General features: G+C 55.7%; 1 protein-coding gene across 6 annotated transcripts in view; it reads left to right on the top strand.

Annotated features, from left to right (window-relative positions):
- TMPRSS6 (transmembrane serine protease 6) overlaps positions 1–13,277 on the top strand; it is a 45,456-nt gene extending 32,179 nt beyond the window's left edge. For all 6 annotated transcript variants that reach the window (XM_023257462.2, XM_045062319.1, XM_023257463.2 and 3 more), the window contains 5 exons: positions 6,102–6,218; positions 6,524–6,692; positions 8,085–8,356; positions 11,737–11,873; positions 12,427–13,277. In XM_023257462.2, coding sequence (XP_023113230.2) covers positions 6,102–6,218; positions 6,524–6,692; positions 8,085–8,356; positions 11,737–11,873; positions 12,427–12,585 — 854 coding nt within the window. In that variant the 3' untranslated portion in view covers positions 12,586–13,277. The remainder of the gene's footprint in view (positions 1–6,101; positions 6,219–6,523; positions 6,693–8,084; positions 8,357–11,736; positions 11,874–12,426) is intronic.
- Positions 13,278–14,840: the final 1,563 nt, after the last annotated feature.

Below are 14,840 nucleotides of genomic sequence, written 5' to 3'. Positions count from 1 at the left end.
TCCATCCATCCATCCGTCCATCCATGCATCCATCCATACATCCATTTATCCATCCATGCATCCATGCATCCATCCATCCATCCATCCATGCATCCATCTATCTATCCATGCATGCATGCATGCACCCATCCATTCATCCATCTATCCATCCATGCATCCATGCATGCATCCATCCAACCATGCATCCATGCATCCATCTATCCATTCATGCATCCATGCATCCATCCATCCACCCATCGATCCATGCATCCATCCATCCATCTATCCATCCATCCCTCCACGCATCCATCCCTCCATGCATCCATGCATCCATCCATCTACCCATCCATCCATGGATCCATCCATCCATCTATCCATCCATCCATCCATCTGTCCATCTGCATTCATGCATCCATCCATCCATCCATCCATCCATGCATCCATCTATCCATCCATGCATCCATCCATCCATGCATCCATCTATCCATCCATCCGTCCATCCATGCATCCATCCATGCATCCAACTATCCATCAATGCATCCATCCATCCATCCATCCATCCAACCATCCATCCAACCATGCATCCATCCATACATCCATCTATCCATCCATGCATCCATCCATATATCCATCCATCCATCTGTCCATCCATGCATCCATGCATCCATCCATGCATTCAATATCTATCCATGCATCCATGCATCAATCCAACCATGCATCCATCCATCCATCCATGCATCCTTCCAACCATCCATCCATCCATCCATCCATCCATCCAACCATCCATCCAACCATGCATCCATCCATCCATCCATCCATCCATCTATCCATCCATGCATCCATCCATATATCCATCCATCCATCTGTCCATCCATGCATCCATGCATCCATCCGTGCATTCACTATCCATCCATGCATCCATGCATCTATGCATCAATCCAACCATGCATCCATCCATCCATCCATGCATCCATCCATCCATCCAACCTAGCATCCATCCATCCATCCATGCATCCATCCATCCATCCAACCATCCAACCATCCAACCACCCATGCATCCATCCATCCATCCACCCATCCATCCATGCATCCATCCATCCATCTATCCATCCATCCATCCATCCATCCATGCATCCATCCATCTATCCATCCATTCATGCATCCATCCATCCATGCATCCATGCATCCATCCATCTATCCATCTGTCCATCTATGCATTCATGCATCCATCCATCCATCCATGCATGCATCCATCCATCTATCCATCCATGCATCCATCCATCCATGCATCCATCCATCTATCCATCCATGCATCCATCCATCCATGCATCCATCCATCCATCCATGCATCCATCTATCCATCCATGCATCTATGCATCCATCCATCCATCCATCCATCCAACCATGCATCCATCCATCCATCCATCCATCCATTGATCCATCTATCCATCCATGCATCCATCCATCCATCCATCCATCCATCCATCTGTTCATCCATGCATCCATGCATCCATCCGTGCATTCATCTATCCATCCATGCATGCATGCATCCATCCATCCATCCATCCATCCCTCTACCCATCCATCCATGCATCCATCCATCCATCTATCCATCTATTCATCTGTCCATCTATGCATTCATGCATCCACCCATGCATCCATGCATCCATGCACCCATCCACCCATCCATCCATCCATCTATCCATCCATGCATCTATGCATCATGCATCCATGCATCCATCCATGCAGCCATCTATCCATCCATGCATCCATCCATCTATCCATCCATGCATCCATCCGTCTATCATCCATCCATCTGTCCATCCATGCATCCATGCATGCATCCATCCATCCATCCATCCATCCACCCATCCATCCATGCATCCATCCATCCATGCATCCATCCATCCATCTATCCATCCATTCATGCATCCATCCATCCATGCATCCATGCATCCTTCCATCCATGCATCCCTCCATCTATCCATCCATCCATCTATCCATCCATCCATCCATCCATCTGTCCATCTATGCATTCATGCATCCATCCATGCATCCATCCATGCATCCATCCATGCATCCATCCATCCATCCATCCATCTATCCATCCATCCATCTGTCCATCCATACAGCCATGAATCCATCCATGCAGCCATCTATCCATCCATGCATCCATGCATCCATCCATCCATCCATCCATCCATCCATGCATCCATCCATCCATCCATCCATCCATCCATCTATCCATCCATGCATTCATGCATCCATCCATGCAGCCATCTATCCATCCATGCATCCATCCATCTATCCATCCATCCATCTATCCATCCATGCATTCATGCATCCATCCATGCAGCCATCTATCCATCCATGCATCCATCCATCTATCCATCCATCCATCTATCCATCCATGCATTCATGCATCCATCCATGCAGCCATCTATCCATCCATGCATCCATCCATCCATCCAACCATCCATCCAACCATCCATCCATCCTACCATCCATCCATCCATCCATCCATCCATCCATCCATCCAACCATCCAGCCATCCATCCATCCATGCATCCATCCATCCATCCATCCATCCATCCATCTATCCATTCATGCATCCATGCATCCATCCATCTATCCATCCATCCATCCATGCATCCATGCATCCATCCATCCATGCATCCATCCGTCCATCCATCCATCCATGCATCCATCTATCCATCCATGCATCCATGCATCCATCCACGCATCCATCCATGCATCCATCCATCCATCCAACCATGCATCCATCCATCCATCCATCCATGCACCCATCCATGCATCCATCCATCCATGCATGCATGCACCATCCATCCATCTATCCATCCATGCATCCATCCATCCAACCATCCATCCATCCATGCATCCATCCAACCATCCATCCAGCCATCCAGCCAGCCTGCCAGCCAGCCATTCGGCCATCCAACCACCCATACATCCATCCATGCATCCATCTACCCATCCACCCATCCATCCATGCATCCATCCATCCATCTGTCCATCCATGCATCCATGCATCCATGCATCCATCCATCCATCCATCCATCTGTCCATCCATGCATCCATCCATACATCTATTTATCCATCCATGCATCCATGCATCCATCTATCTATCCATGCATGCATGCATGCATCCATCCATTCATCCATCTATCCATCCATGCATCCATGCATGCATCCATGCATCATCCATCCATCCAACCATGCATCCATGCATCCATGCATCCATCCATCCATCCATCCACCCATCGATCCATGCATCTATCCATCCATCTATCCATCCATCCCTCCACGCATCCATCCCTCCATGCATCCATGCATCCATCCATCTACCCATCCATCCATGGATCCATCCATCCATCTATCCATCCATCCATCCATCCATCTGTCCATCTGCATTCATGCATCCATCCATCCATCCATGCATCCATCCATCCATCTATCCATCCATGCATCCATTCATCCATGCATCCATCCATGCATCCATCTATCCATCCATCCGTCCATCCATGCATCCATCCATGCATCCATCCATGCATCCAACTATCCATCAATGCATCCATCCATCCATCCATCCATCCATCCAACCATCCATCCAACCATGCATCCATCCATACATCCATCTATCCATCCATGCATCCATCCATATATCCATCCATCTGTCCATCCATGCATCCATGCATCCATCCGTGTATTCACTATCCATCCATGCATCCATGCATCCATGAATCAATCCAACCATGCATCCATCCATCCATCCATGCATCCATCCATCCATGCATCCATCTATCCATCCATCCATCCGTCCATGCATCCATCCATGCATCCATCCATGCATCCAACTATCCATCAATGCATCCATCCATCCATCCATCCAACCATCCATCCAACCATCCATCCAACCATGCATCCATCCATACATCCATCTATCCATCCATGTATCCATCCATATATCCATCCATCCATCTGTCCATCCATGCATCCATGCATCCATCCGTGCATTCACTATCCATCCATGCATCCATGCATCAATCCAACCATGCATCCATCCATCCATCCAACCATCCAACCATCCAACCACCCATGCATCCATCCATGCATCCATCTACCCATCCATCCATCCATCCATCCATCCACCCATCCATCCATGCATCCATCCATCCATCTATCCATCCATCCATCCATCCATCCATGCATCCATCCATCTATCCATCCATTCATGCATCCATCCATCCATGCATCCATGCATCCATCCATCTATCCATCTGTCCATCTATGCATTCATGTATCCATCCATCCATCCATGCATGCATGCATCCATCTATCCATCCATGCATCCATCCATCCATCCATCCATGCATCCATCTATCCATCCATGCATCTATGCATCCATCCATCCATCCATCCATCCAACCATGCATCCATCTATCCATCCATGCATCCATCCATCTATCCATCCATCCATCCATCTGTTCATCCATGCACCCATGCATCCATCCGTGCATTCATCTATCCATCCATGCATGCATCCATCCATCCATCCATCCATCCCTCTATCTACCCATCCATCCATGCATCCATCCATCCATCTGTCCATCTGTCCATCTATGCATTCATGCATCCATCCATGCATCCATCCACGCATCCATCCATCTATCCATCCATGCATCCATCCATCCATCCATCCATCCATCCATCCATCTGTCCATCCATACATCCATGCAGCCATCTATCCATCCATGCATCCATCCATCTATCCATCCATGCAGCCATCCATCCATCCATGCATCCATGCATCCATCCGTGCATCCATCCATGCAGCCATCCATCCACCCATCCATCCATCCATCTATCCATCCATTCATGCATCCATCCATCCATGCATCCATGCATCCTTCCATCCATGCATCCATCCATCTATCCATCCATCCATGTATCCATCCATCCATCTGTCCATCTATGCATTCATGCATCCATTCATGCATTCATCCATCCATCTATCCATCCATGCATCCATCCATCCATCCATCCATCCATCCATCTATCCATCCATCCATCCATCTATCCATCCATCCATCTGTCCATCCATACATCCATGCATCCATCTGTCCATCCATACATCCATGCATCCATCCATCTATCCATCCATCCATCTATCCATCCATGCATTCATGCATCCATCCATGCAGCCATCTATCCATCCATACATCCATGCATCCATCCAACCATCCATCCATCCAGCCAGCCAGCCATCCAACCATCCAGCCATCCATCCATCCATGCATCCATCCATCCATCCATCCAACCATCCAACCATCCAACCACCCATGCATCCATCCATTCATCCAACCAGCCAACCAACACCTGCAGACAACCCAGGGATAGGTGAGGCAGAGTGAGGGACTGGGAATAAAAGTCCCCTGCCCTCTGGGATTGTCCATTAGTAGGAAGACATGATGGGTGACTGGCCCATCACCTTCTGGACATCATGTCCAGGAGCACGGGAAGTCTGGACTGCGGGAGGAGATCAGGCAGGGAAAGCTTCCTAGAGGAGGTGGACTTTGAACATGGCCTTGAAGAGAGGTAAAATGTAAAGAGGCGGGAGGAAAGGAGAGCAGGCCAAGACCAGGTGGTGGCACAGAAAGGTCTTTGGGGCGAAGATGGTGAGGAGCAGGCGGGTGGCTGGCTGGGGCCGGGGTCTGGAGGCAGGCCGGGCTAGGCGGGGAGCCTCAGAATGCCAGGAGAGGCACAGCCCGGTTCTTGGAAGCCTAGTCTGAAAGCAGAGGCATAGTTCTGCCTCCCGGTACACCTGGAGTGGCAGGCACGATCTCGGGAGTCACAGCCTGCCGAGGAGACACAGCCTTGCTCTCAACACACCAGTCTGAAGGGGGTGAAGGGTGGGGAGGGGACACAGCCTGCCTTTAGGACACGCTGCAGGAGCTCCAGGGACCCCTTCAGTGTGGCCGAGGGATCACTCCGCAGTCTCCTCCGGCCTCTTCCAGGCTCCATATTCCCTGGGCCTTTTTCAGAGGCTCCCTTGGGCTTGGGCACCTACTCTCGGTGACCCATCCCCACCCCTTCTCCCGCAGGGGTGCCTTGTGGGACATTCACCTTCCAGTGTGAGGACCGCAGCTGCGTGAAGAAGCCCAACCCGCAGTGTGACGGGCTGCCGGACTGCAGGGACGGCTCAGACGAGCAGCACTGTGGTAAGCCTGGCCTGCGGCTGCCTGGGGCCCTTCAACGGGGCAGACGGGCGGAGAGAAGGCTCTCTCCAGCGGCTGGGCCCTGGAGTGTGGCGGGGAGGGAGGTGCCCACACGGGGAAGCTGAAGGAGAGCTCACTTCGTCTCTTTCTGTCCTGCCTCTGCACCTGCTCTGGGTCCGTCCTCTCCTTTATTCTTTTTCCCGCCTCCTTCCATCTGTCCTCTGCCCTTCCTCGATGCCTCCCCTTCTCCGTCTCTCTCTGCCTGTTTCTCACCGGCTTCTGGCCCTGCCCCTCCCCCACGCACCCAGACTGTGGCCTCCAGGGCCCCTCCGGCCGCATAGTGGGCGGCGCCGTGTCTTCGGAGGGCGAGTGGCCCTGGCAGGCCAGCCTCCAGGTTCGGGGCCGACACATCTGTGGGGGGGCGCTGATCGCTGACCGCTGGGTGATAACAGCCGCTCACTGCTTCCAGGAGGACAGGTGAGTGGGGGGCATGGGCACCTAGACCACAAGAGACGGGGTAGAGAAGGCCATGGCAGGGGGTGGTCAGCAGGTCTGAGATCCAGGCAGGAAGGAAGGGTGGTGGAAGCCCAACAGACGGGCTGTTCTGACCCTTGGGTTCAGTCCTGGTTCCACCATGAACATAGTCTGCGGCCCCAGAAAGGATGCTCAACCTCTCTGTTCTACTTCAAGCTGGGTCACTGATTCATTCCCCACTCACTCATTTACTCATTCATTCAGAAATATTTCTTGCGCTCCTGCTAAGGAGCTGGGCCGGAAACTAGGGGTACCAGCAGAGGACAGAACTGCCCGACCTGGCCATAGGCCATGCCCCCCCTCTGCCAGGTTGCCCCCCAACCTGGTGAGTGGGGCCCAAAGAAGCCAAGAAGGGACATGCCACCCAGCCCCACGGAGGTCTTCTCCATCTGCACGATGGGCTCTCAACACCTCCTCCCCCCCCCCCACCTGGCCCCCATCTCCTGCCCATCATCCCCCCCCCCCCGCCCCGCCTCACCCCCAGGACAGCCAGCCCTGGACTCCCCTCCCCCACCTCCTCTTCTGTCCTGGGTCTACACAGCCCCCAGCCAAAGGCCAGGAGCCATCGGGGCGCCCCACCCCCTGCTCCTTACATCCAGAGCCAGAGACCAAGTTCCCTCGGTGCGCCCAGAGCGTTGGCCCATCCACGCTGTCGCCAGCGCCTCGGGCCACCCCAGGCAGCCCAGAGCCCAGCTCCGCTTTGCATTCCCAGCCCAGGTGCCTGCGGGCTCTTTCTGGGTGCAGTCTGACCACCTCATTCTCTCACTGCCTCCCTGGCTCCCCGCAGCCCGCAAGGTAAAGAAAGATTTGGACGCTGACCTGACATCGGGGGCGGGGGAGTGGGGAGGGGGTCTTCACTGCCCCTTCTCTGCTGACTGCTCCACACTCGGAGCCCCCTCCCCTCCCCAGTGAGGACTAGGCAGGTCTCAGCGAGCTCACAGCAGCCCCATCTGTAAAGCGCAGGGACAAAAAGGAGAGAAATGTTCGTCACTGCCTGGCGCTGTGCTAATTTTTTTACACGCACAGTCTACCTGAATCCCCCCCAGTAACGTAGGAGTAGAAGGTGCTATTCCCATTTCACAGACGGGGAGACTGAGGGCTAGAGAGGCGCACACACACGGAGGCAGGGGTGAAGCTGGGACTGGAACCCAGGCAGGTGGATTCCGGCGCCAGCACCCACGCTGTATCCCCCGCCCCCCCCCCCAGCTACCCGGGGGGGGGGCGGTAAGGGAGGGTGTGGTGGCCCGCGGCCCACGTGGGGAAGCTGGCTCTCCTCAGGGGCTGGGACCGGAGAGGCCGCGGCTGAGCGAGCACGCGCCCCCTCCCCACCCCCAGCATGGCCTCCCCAGCGCTGTGGACCGTGTTCCTGGGCAAGGTGTGGCAGAGCTCGCGCTGGCCGGGCGAGGTGTCCTTCAAGGTGAGCCGCCTGCTCCTGCACCCTTACCACGAGGAGGACAGCCACGACTACGACGTGGCCCTGCTGCAGCTCGACCACCCCGTGGTGCGCTCGCCCGCCGTGCGCCCCGTCTGCCTGCCCGCGCGCTCCCACTTCTTCGAGCCCGGCCTGCACTGCTGGATCACGGGCTGGGGCGCCCTGCGCGAGGGCGGTGAGCCGGCTTCGGGGGTGGGGGGTGGGGTAGGGGTCAGGTCTAGGGAGTCGGGGAGCGGGCCACCTCCCGTCGCTTCCGGGCCCCGAGGGGGCGGGGCAGAGGGCCCCAGGGCTCCACCCCGGAGGCCCTCTGGTCCCGGGGTGAACCGGGGCTGCCTGTCACAGAAGCGGGTGGCTCCTGCCTTCCAGGCCCTTCCCTCCTTGCATGACATATTTAAAGGGAACGAAGGTCGAGGGGGGGATGTTCCGTTGGGGGATATGGGTGAGGTGGTGGGGCAGGCTAGGAACCCAACAGCCCCACGGGCAAGCTCCGACCTCCGCTCCTGGGACAGAGGTGGGGCGGAGGGGGCCTGGGGAGCGCTCTTAATTGTTACCACTTTCTACATCGAGGTTGGGTTTTAGGGAACGTGGTCTCATGTATTCCGTCGGACACCCCGAAGGGTGGCTATTACGGTCCATTTTATGGATGGGGAAACTGAGGCACAGAGACATTTTTTTTTTTTTTTTAGCAGTTGCTCAAAGTCACACAGCCAGAGAGGGTTGGAACCTAGGACCGCCTGACCCCAGACCCCCTGCTGTTCTTGCTACAGCCTCTCAGCAGCAGGGGGGTTTCTCCCCTTCCCACCTAAACTGACCATCCCTAGAGGCTACTTCTGTTCCGCGACTATAGGCCCAGGCTGGCATAACCATAGCCATGTCCAGCACCCCTTAAAGGTGGTGGCTTTAAAGACGGGGACATGATTTACAATCTGGAGGCAGGCCAGCAGGACCGTGCGGATAATTTAAAGATGGGGAAACTGAGGCTCAGATGGAAAGTGACTGGATGGAGGGAATGATGGAGAAGAGTAAATCAAGGGTTGATTCATTTGCTCCTTCCTTCCTTCATTCATTCATTCATCCAAGGGCACATTTATGAGCACCTACTATATGCTAGGCATTGAGTTGGGCAAAGGGACTATAAAGATGAAAAGAGAACATTCTGTGGGGGGAGACGGTGTTAAGAGCCGACATGGGTGGGGAGGCACAACGGCGGTGGCAGCCCAGAGGAGACGCCTAGCCAGGCACGGTCTGGGAGGCGTCCAGAGGAGGGGCTATATCTAAGCTGGGGCTGGGAGGACAGGTGGGCAGTAACAAAGCGGAGGAGAAAGGTGTTCCGGTTAAGCACACAGGAAGCTGCCCAGGGAGCCCTGAGAACGGCCGGTACCAGAGGGGAGCTGGGGGCAGGTGGGTCTGGGTGAGGACCGGCAGGAAGGACAGGGGTCTCATAGGCCACCGGGAGGAGGTTGAACCAGGAGTTCACCCGACCCGCACTTTTTTTTTTTTTAATATATGAGATTTATTGTCAGATTGGTTTCCATACAACACCCAGTGCTCATCCCAAAAGATGCCCTCTTCAATACCCATCACCCGCCCTCCCCTTCCTGCCACCCCCCATCAGCCTTCAGTTTGCTCTCAGTTTTTAAGAGTCTCTTATGCTTTGGCTCTCTCCCACTCTAACCTCTCTCTCTCTCTCTCTTTTTTTTTTTCCTTCCCCTCCCCCATGGGTTCCTGTTAAGTTTCTCAGGATCCACATAAGAGTGAAAACATATGGTATCTGTCTTTCTCTGTATGGCTTATTTCACTTAGCATCACACTCTCCAGTTCCATCCACATTGCTACAAAGGGCCATATTTCATTCTTTCTTATTCCCATGTAGTACTCCATTGTGTATATAAACCACAATTTCTTTCTCCATTCATCAGTTGATGGCCATTTAGGCTCTTTCCGTAATTTGGCTATTGTTGAGAGTGCTGCTATAAACATTGGGGTACAAGGGCCCCTATGCATCAGCACTCCTGTATCCCTTGGGTCAATTCCTAGCAGTGCTATTGCTGGGTCATAGGGTAGATCTATTTTTAATTTTTTGAGGAACCTCCACACTGTTTTCCAGAGCGGCTGCACCAGTTTGCATTCCCACCAACAGTGCAAGAGGGTTCCCGTTTCTCCACATCGTCTCCAGCATCTATAGTCTCCTGATTTGTTCATTTCAGCCACTCTGGCGTGAGGTGATATCTGAGTGTGGTTTTGATTTGTATTTCCCTGATGAGGAGCGACGTTGAGCATCTTTTCATGTGCCTGCTGGCCATCTGGATGTCTTCTTTAGAGAAGTGTCTATTCATGTCTTCTGCCCATTTCTTCACTAGGTTATTTGTTTTTCGGGTGTGGAGTTTGGGGAGCTCTTTACAGATTTTGGATACTAGCCCTTTGTCTGATATGTCATTTGCAAATATCTTTTCCCATTCCGTTGGTTGCCTTTTAGTTTTGTTGGTTGTTTCCTTTGCTGTGCAGAAGCTTTTTATCTTCATAAGGTCCCAGTAATTCACTTTTGCTTTTAATTCCCTTGCCTTTGGGGATGTGTCGAGTAAGAGATTGCTACGGCTGAGGTCAGAGAGGTCTTTTCCTGCTTTCTCCTCTAGGGTTTTGATGGTTTCCTGTCTCACATTCAGGTCCTTTATCCATTTTGAGTTGATTTTTGTGAATGGTGTGAGAAAGTGGTCTAGTTTCAACCTTCTGCATGTTGCTGTCCAGTTCTCCCAGCACCATTTGTTAAAGAGACAGTCTTTTTTCCATTGGATAGTCTTTCCTGCTTTGTCACCGACCTGCACTTTAGAACCGCCTGAGGGCTGGGGTGCCTGGGTGGCTCGGGTAGGTGTCCGACTTCGGCTCGGATCATGATCTCACAGCTCGTGAGTTCGAGCCCCACATTGGGCTGTGCCAACAGCTCGGAGCCTGGGGCCTGTTTGGGATTCTGTCTCCCAATCTCTCTCTCTCTCTCTCTCTCTCTGCCCCTCCCTGGCTCGCACTGTCTCTCTCCCTCAAAAATAAATAAACATTAAAAAAAAAAAAAAAAACCCAACCACCTGAGGGCTTCCAGAAAAACACCGATGTCGAGCCCCCCGCTGGCCAAACAGACCAGATCTCAGGGTGGGACCAGGCACAGTGCCGACTGAGGCTCCCTGCGGGGTCTCACGTGAAGCACTCGTGCAAAAGCACTGGGCTGGATGCTGGGGTAGCACTGATGACTTTTAGGGGAAGAGTGTAGGGGTCAGGTGTGCGCTCTGGAAAGATCCCCCCAGGAGCCGTCACCGAGCAGTGCAGGCAAGAGGCCGCCAGCAGGAAGGGCTGGGGGGTGGGGAGAAGGACACTAGTCCTGATAGGCTTTGGGGGGGGGGGAGGCTGTGTCCCCAGGGGCTGCAAGGAGCCAGAGCCGAGTGATGGTGAGGCGGAGGGGTAGGGGGTGAGCAGAGCAGATGAAGGGGGGCTCCTGAGAACAAGGGGAAGGGCGGGAGGAAGAGTCAGATCTCATGTCTGCCTTCCGTCCTCGGCTGCACGGGGCAGGCCCCACCAGCAACGGTTTGCAGAAAGTCGATGTGCAGCTGATCCCGCAGGATCTGTGCAGCGAGGCCTATCGCTACCAGGTGACGCCCCGCATGCTGTGTGCCGGCTACCGGAAGGGCAAGAAGGACGCCTGCCAGGTGACTCTGGGGGAGGCGGGGGCGGGCGAGAGGAGGGAGGGGGGGGAGGGTGGCCCTCCCGCCACCCGCGGCCTGGCCCTCTGCTCGCACCGGCCTGCCCAGGCCCCGAAGCCTCCCAGCGACGCAGAGCTGGCTAGCCCCAACTTCATTGATGAGGAAACTGAGGCTCCGGGTGGGGGTGGGGTGGAGGGGTTTGCCCCAAGTTGTCCCAGATCACAAGAGAACCGTGGGGGGCAGGTCTAAGGCTCAAACCCGGTCCCGGCCCCTGCCCTTGCAAGGCACTTTGCCCGAGGGGACACAGTGGCAAGGGATGGGAGCCCACAGAAGGGAGGCAGAGGTGAGTGGGGCGTGGGGACACCCGCGGACGCTTCCGCGACGGCCAGGACCCGCGGAAGCACGGGCAGGGCTGCTTTGGGCTCTCTCCACTTACCAGGCGCGGGGCAAGTAGAGGCTTCAGAAGGGGGTGTGACTTTCTTGTCGGCTGGAAAACTCCCAGCGGCCAGGACCCTCGCCTTACCCTGACGCGGCCCTGTCTCTTCTCTCCCCCTTGCAGGGCGACTCGGGAGGCCCGCTGGTGTGTAAGGAGCCCAGTGGCCGCTGGTTCCTGGCGGGGCTGGTCAGCTGGGGCCTGGGCTGTGGCCGGCCCAATTACTTTGGTGTCTACACCCGCATCACAGGAGTGATTGGCTGGATCCAGCAGGTGCTGAGCTGAGGAGCTGCCCTCCCTGCGGAGCTGGGGCCCACCTCCCGGACTCAAGTGGCCAGGGCACCCACGAGGCAGGGGAGCGAGTTTTCTGGGGGCAAGCAGGGCCCCGCAGAGGCAGGGGGTGGCGTCCCGTGGTCCCCGACCTGCTCCCTGACATCTGCCCCGGGGAGGGCAACAGGAGGAAGAGGAGGGCCAGCAGCTGGTGGTCGACTCCCCCTGCACCCCAGGGCCGGGATGGTCAGCAGGCCCGGCTGAGGGGGTTCACATTCCAGCCCTGTCACCTGATTTCCTCTCCTCCTCCCCCTTCCTCCACTGCTGACTCTGGGGGTGGGGGAAATGGTTCAGCAGCACCAACGGGGCTTCCGGGTCCCAGAAGAGGTGTCTGGGCTCCCCTCTGCCAATGCCGAGCAGATCCCAGCCCGTGAACTTGGGGAGGGGGGGTGTGGATGGAAGGCACCCTCAAGGAGGGACCCGCAGAGCCCCGGAGACAGCCAGCTGGGCCAGCTGCCACCGTAAGCCAAAGGGTGGGGGAGCCCTGGGTGTAGGGTTCTCCCCCCACCCCTACCTTTCCCCCGGGCCTCCACTGCTCACTCTCACCTGGAAGTGAGCTCCGCCGCCCTGTGGAATAAAGCCGTTTGATCTGAGGCTCTGCTCTGGGGGTTAAACAGGGCCCCGGAGCACTGACCTCACGCTCTCGACTGTGCGAGCCTCCGCTTCCTGCCCGGTCTGTTCGTCAAATGTCTGGAAGGCCAAGGTTAGGTCAGTGGGGGCAGGAGAGTGACCTCCCGGGCAGTTGTCCAGGTCCCAGGACCAACCCCAGGAAGGCAGGGGTTTGGTGAACCGGAGAGCAGAACAAAGGGACAAGTGATGGGCTCCTTCTGGAAGCCTGGGAGGAAACTGAGGCAGAGAGGAGCAGAGCCGTCCTCATTGGCACACCCGCGGTTGGGGGTGAAGCCTGGCGTGGAAGCCCCACCTCCTGGTTCCCAGTCCTCCACTTCTCCGGCACAACACTCCCTTTGCATTCTTGGCATCATTTCCCCGGCAGGCTCTCCTGCTGTGTGTCAACTCCTGCAGTGGGGCCACGGAGATGCAGAGCTCAGCTCCTGATCTCAGGAGGCCTGGGGATGGCAATCCAGTATGAAGGGGCTCTGGGGTAGCCGAGAACTCGGGATGTCAGGGAAGGCTGCCTGGAGGAGGTGAGACTTGAGTTGTGTGGCCCGAAGATGGCCAAGGTGGGGAAGGGCATTCCAGACAGGGGAACAGCACGTGCAAAGGCAGAGTCCCACCAGAACGGGACATATTGGTAAGCTGTTTTGAGCGAAACAGAGGTTGAGTGGGAAGGAATGAAAAGGAGTGTTGGCGGGGGGGGGGGGGGGGGGGGGGGGGACTCAGAGCAGCTGACAAAGAGTTTGGAGTTGAGCTTAGGACTTGACCCTGCATGCTCTGGGAAGCCACGCAAGCCTTTATGACAGGAGAGTGACACGCGAGTGGATTCACATTGTGGAATGGACCACCAGCAGCAGTGTGGACGGAGTGGGAGGCAGGGAGGCCTTGAGGAGGCCACTGCAGGACTCCAGGAGGGAGAGGGTAGGCTCTAATGAGCGGGGCAGGAAGGATGGACTTGAAGGACCCTCAGTGTCCTTCAGGTGCCTCCATGGATTGGGGTTGGGTGACAGAGGAATCACCCAGGGACCATTCCAAGGGGTCTGTTCTGATCCCCTGTTGCCTGGCCTGGTGGGGGCTTGAGGTCTGGAGGATTTCAGAGCCCCTCCTCAGAAGACACGCTGCCGGGGAGGCTGAGGAGGCGGGGAGATAGACACTCCAGAGGGGGGGCTCCCGTGGGAGGCTGAGAGGCGTGGCCAGAGCTGAAAGGGTGCTGGGAGGCGGAGCCTTAGCGACCAAGCGGCAGCGGTCAGAGAGGACCTCTGGTGCTTTGGCTATGGCCTGCTAGTCCAGAGGCCTGTGCAGGCGATCTCTTGCCTGCTGGGCCCGCCTGCAGGACAAGAGGACAGAGCAGACCCTAGGGGGACAGCTCCAGGTCCGGGGGGGGGGGTGGTGGAGAATGTTAAAGCATTCCAGCCCCTAGCCTCTCAGGCTTCCCACAGGCGCGGCCAGACACAGTGTTGGGGGCCCTGCTTGAGATAGACAAGCCTCCTGGGGACGGTTCTGCAAAGCAGGACACAAAATGTGAGGTCAGTTCTGCGAGCCAGATGCCCCAAGGGGAGTGGTGAGGGCCCCCCCCTGGCCTGAGTGGAGCAGGG

Source organism: Felis catus, chromosome B4 (genome assembly GCF_018350175.1).
Source record: "Felis catus isolate Fca126 chromosome B4, F.catus_Fca126_mat1.0, whole genome shotgun sequence".
Classification (NCBI taxonomy): domain Eukaryota; kingdom Metazoa; phylum Chordata; class Mammalia; order Carnivora; family Felidae; genus Felis; species Felis catus.
This window is presented reverse-complemented; position numbering and strand designations above follow the sequence as displayed.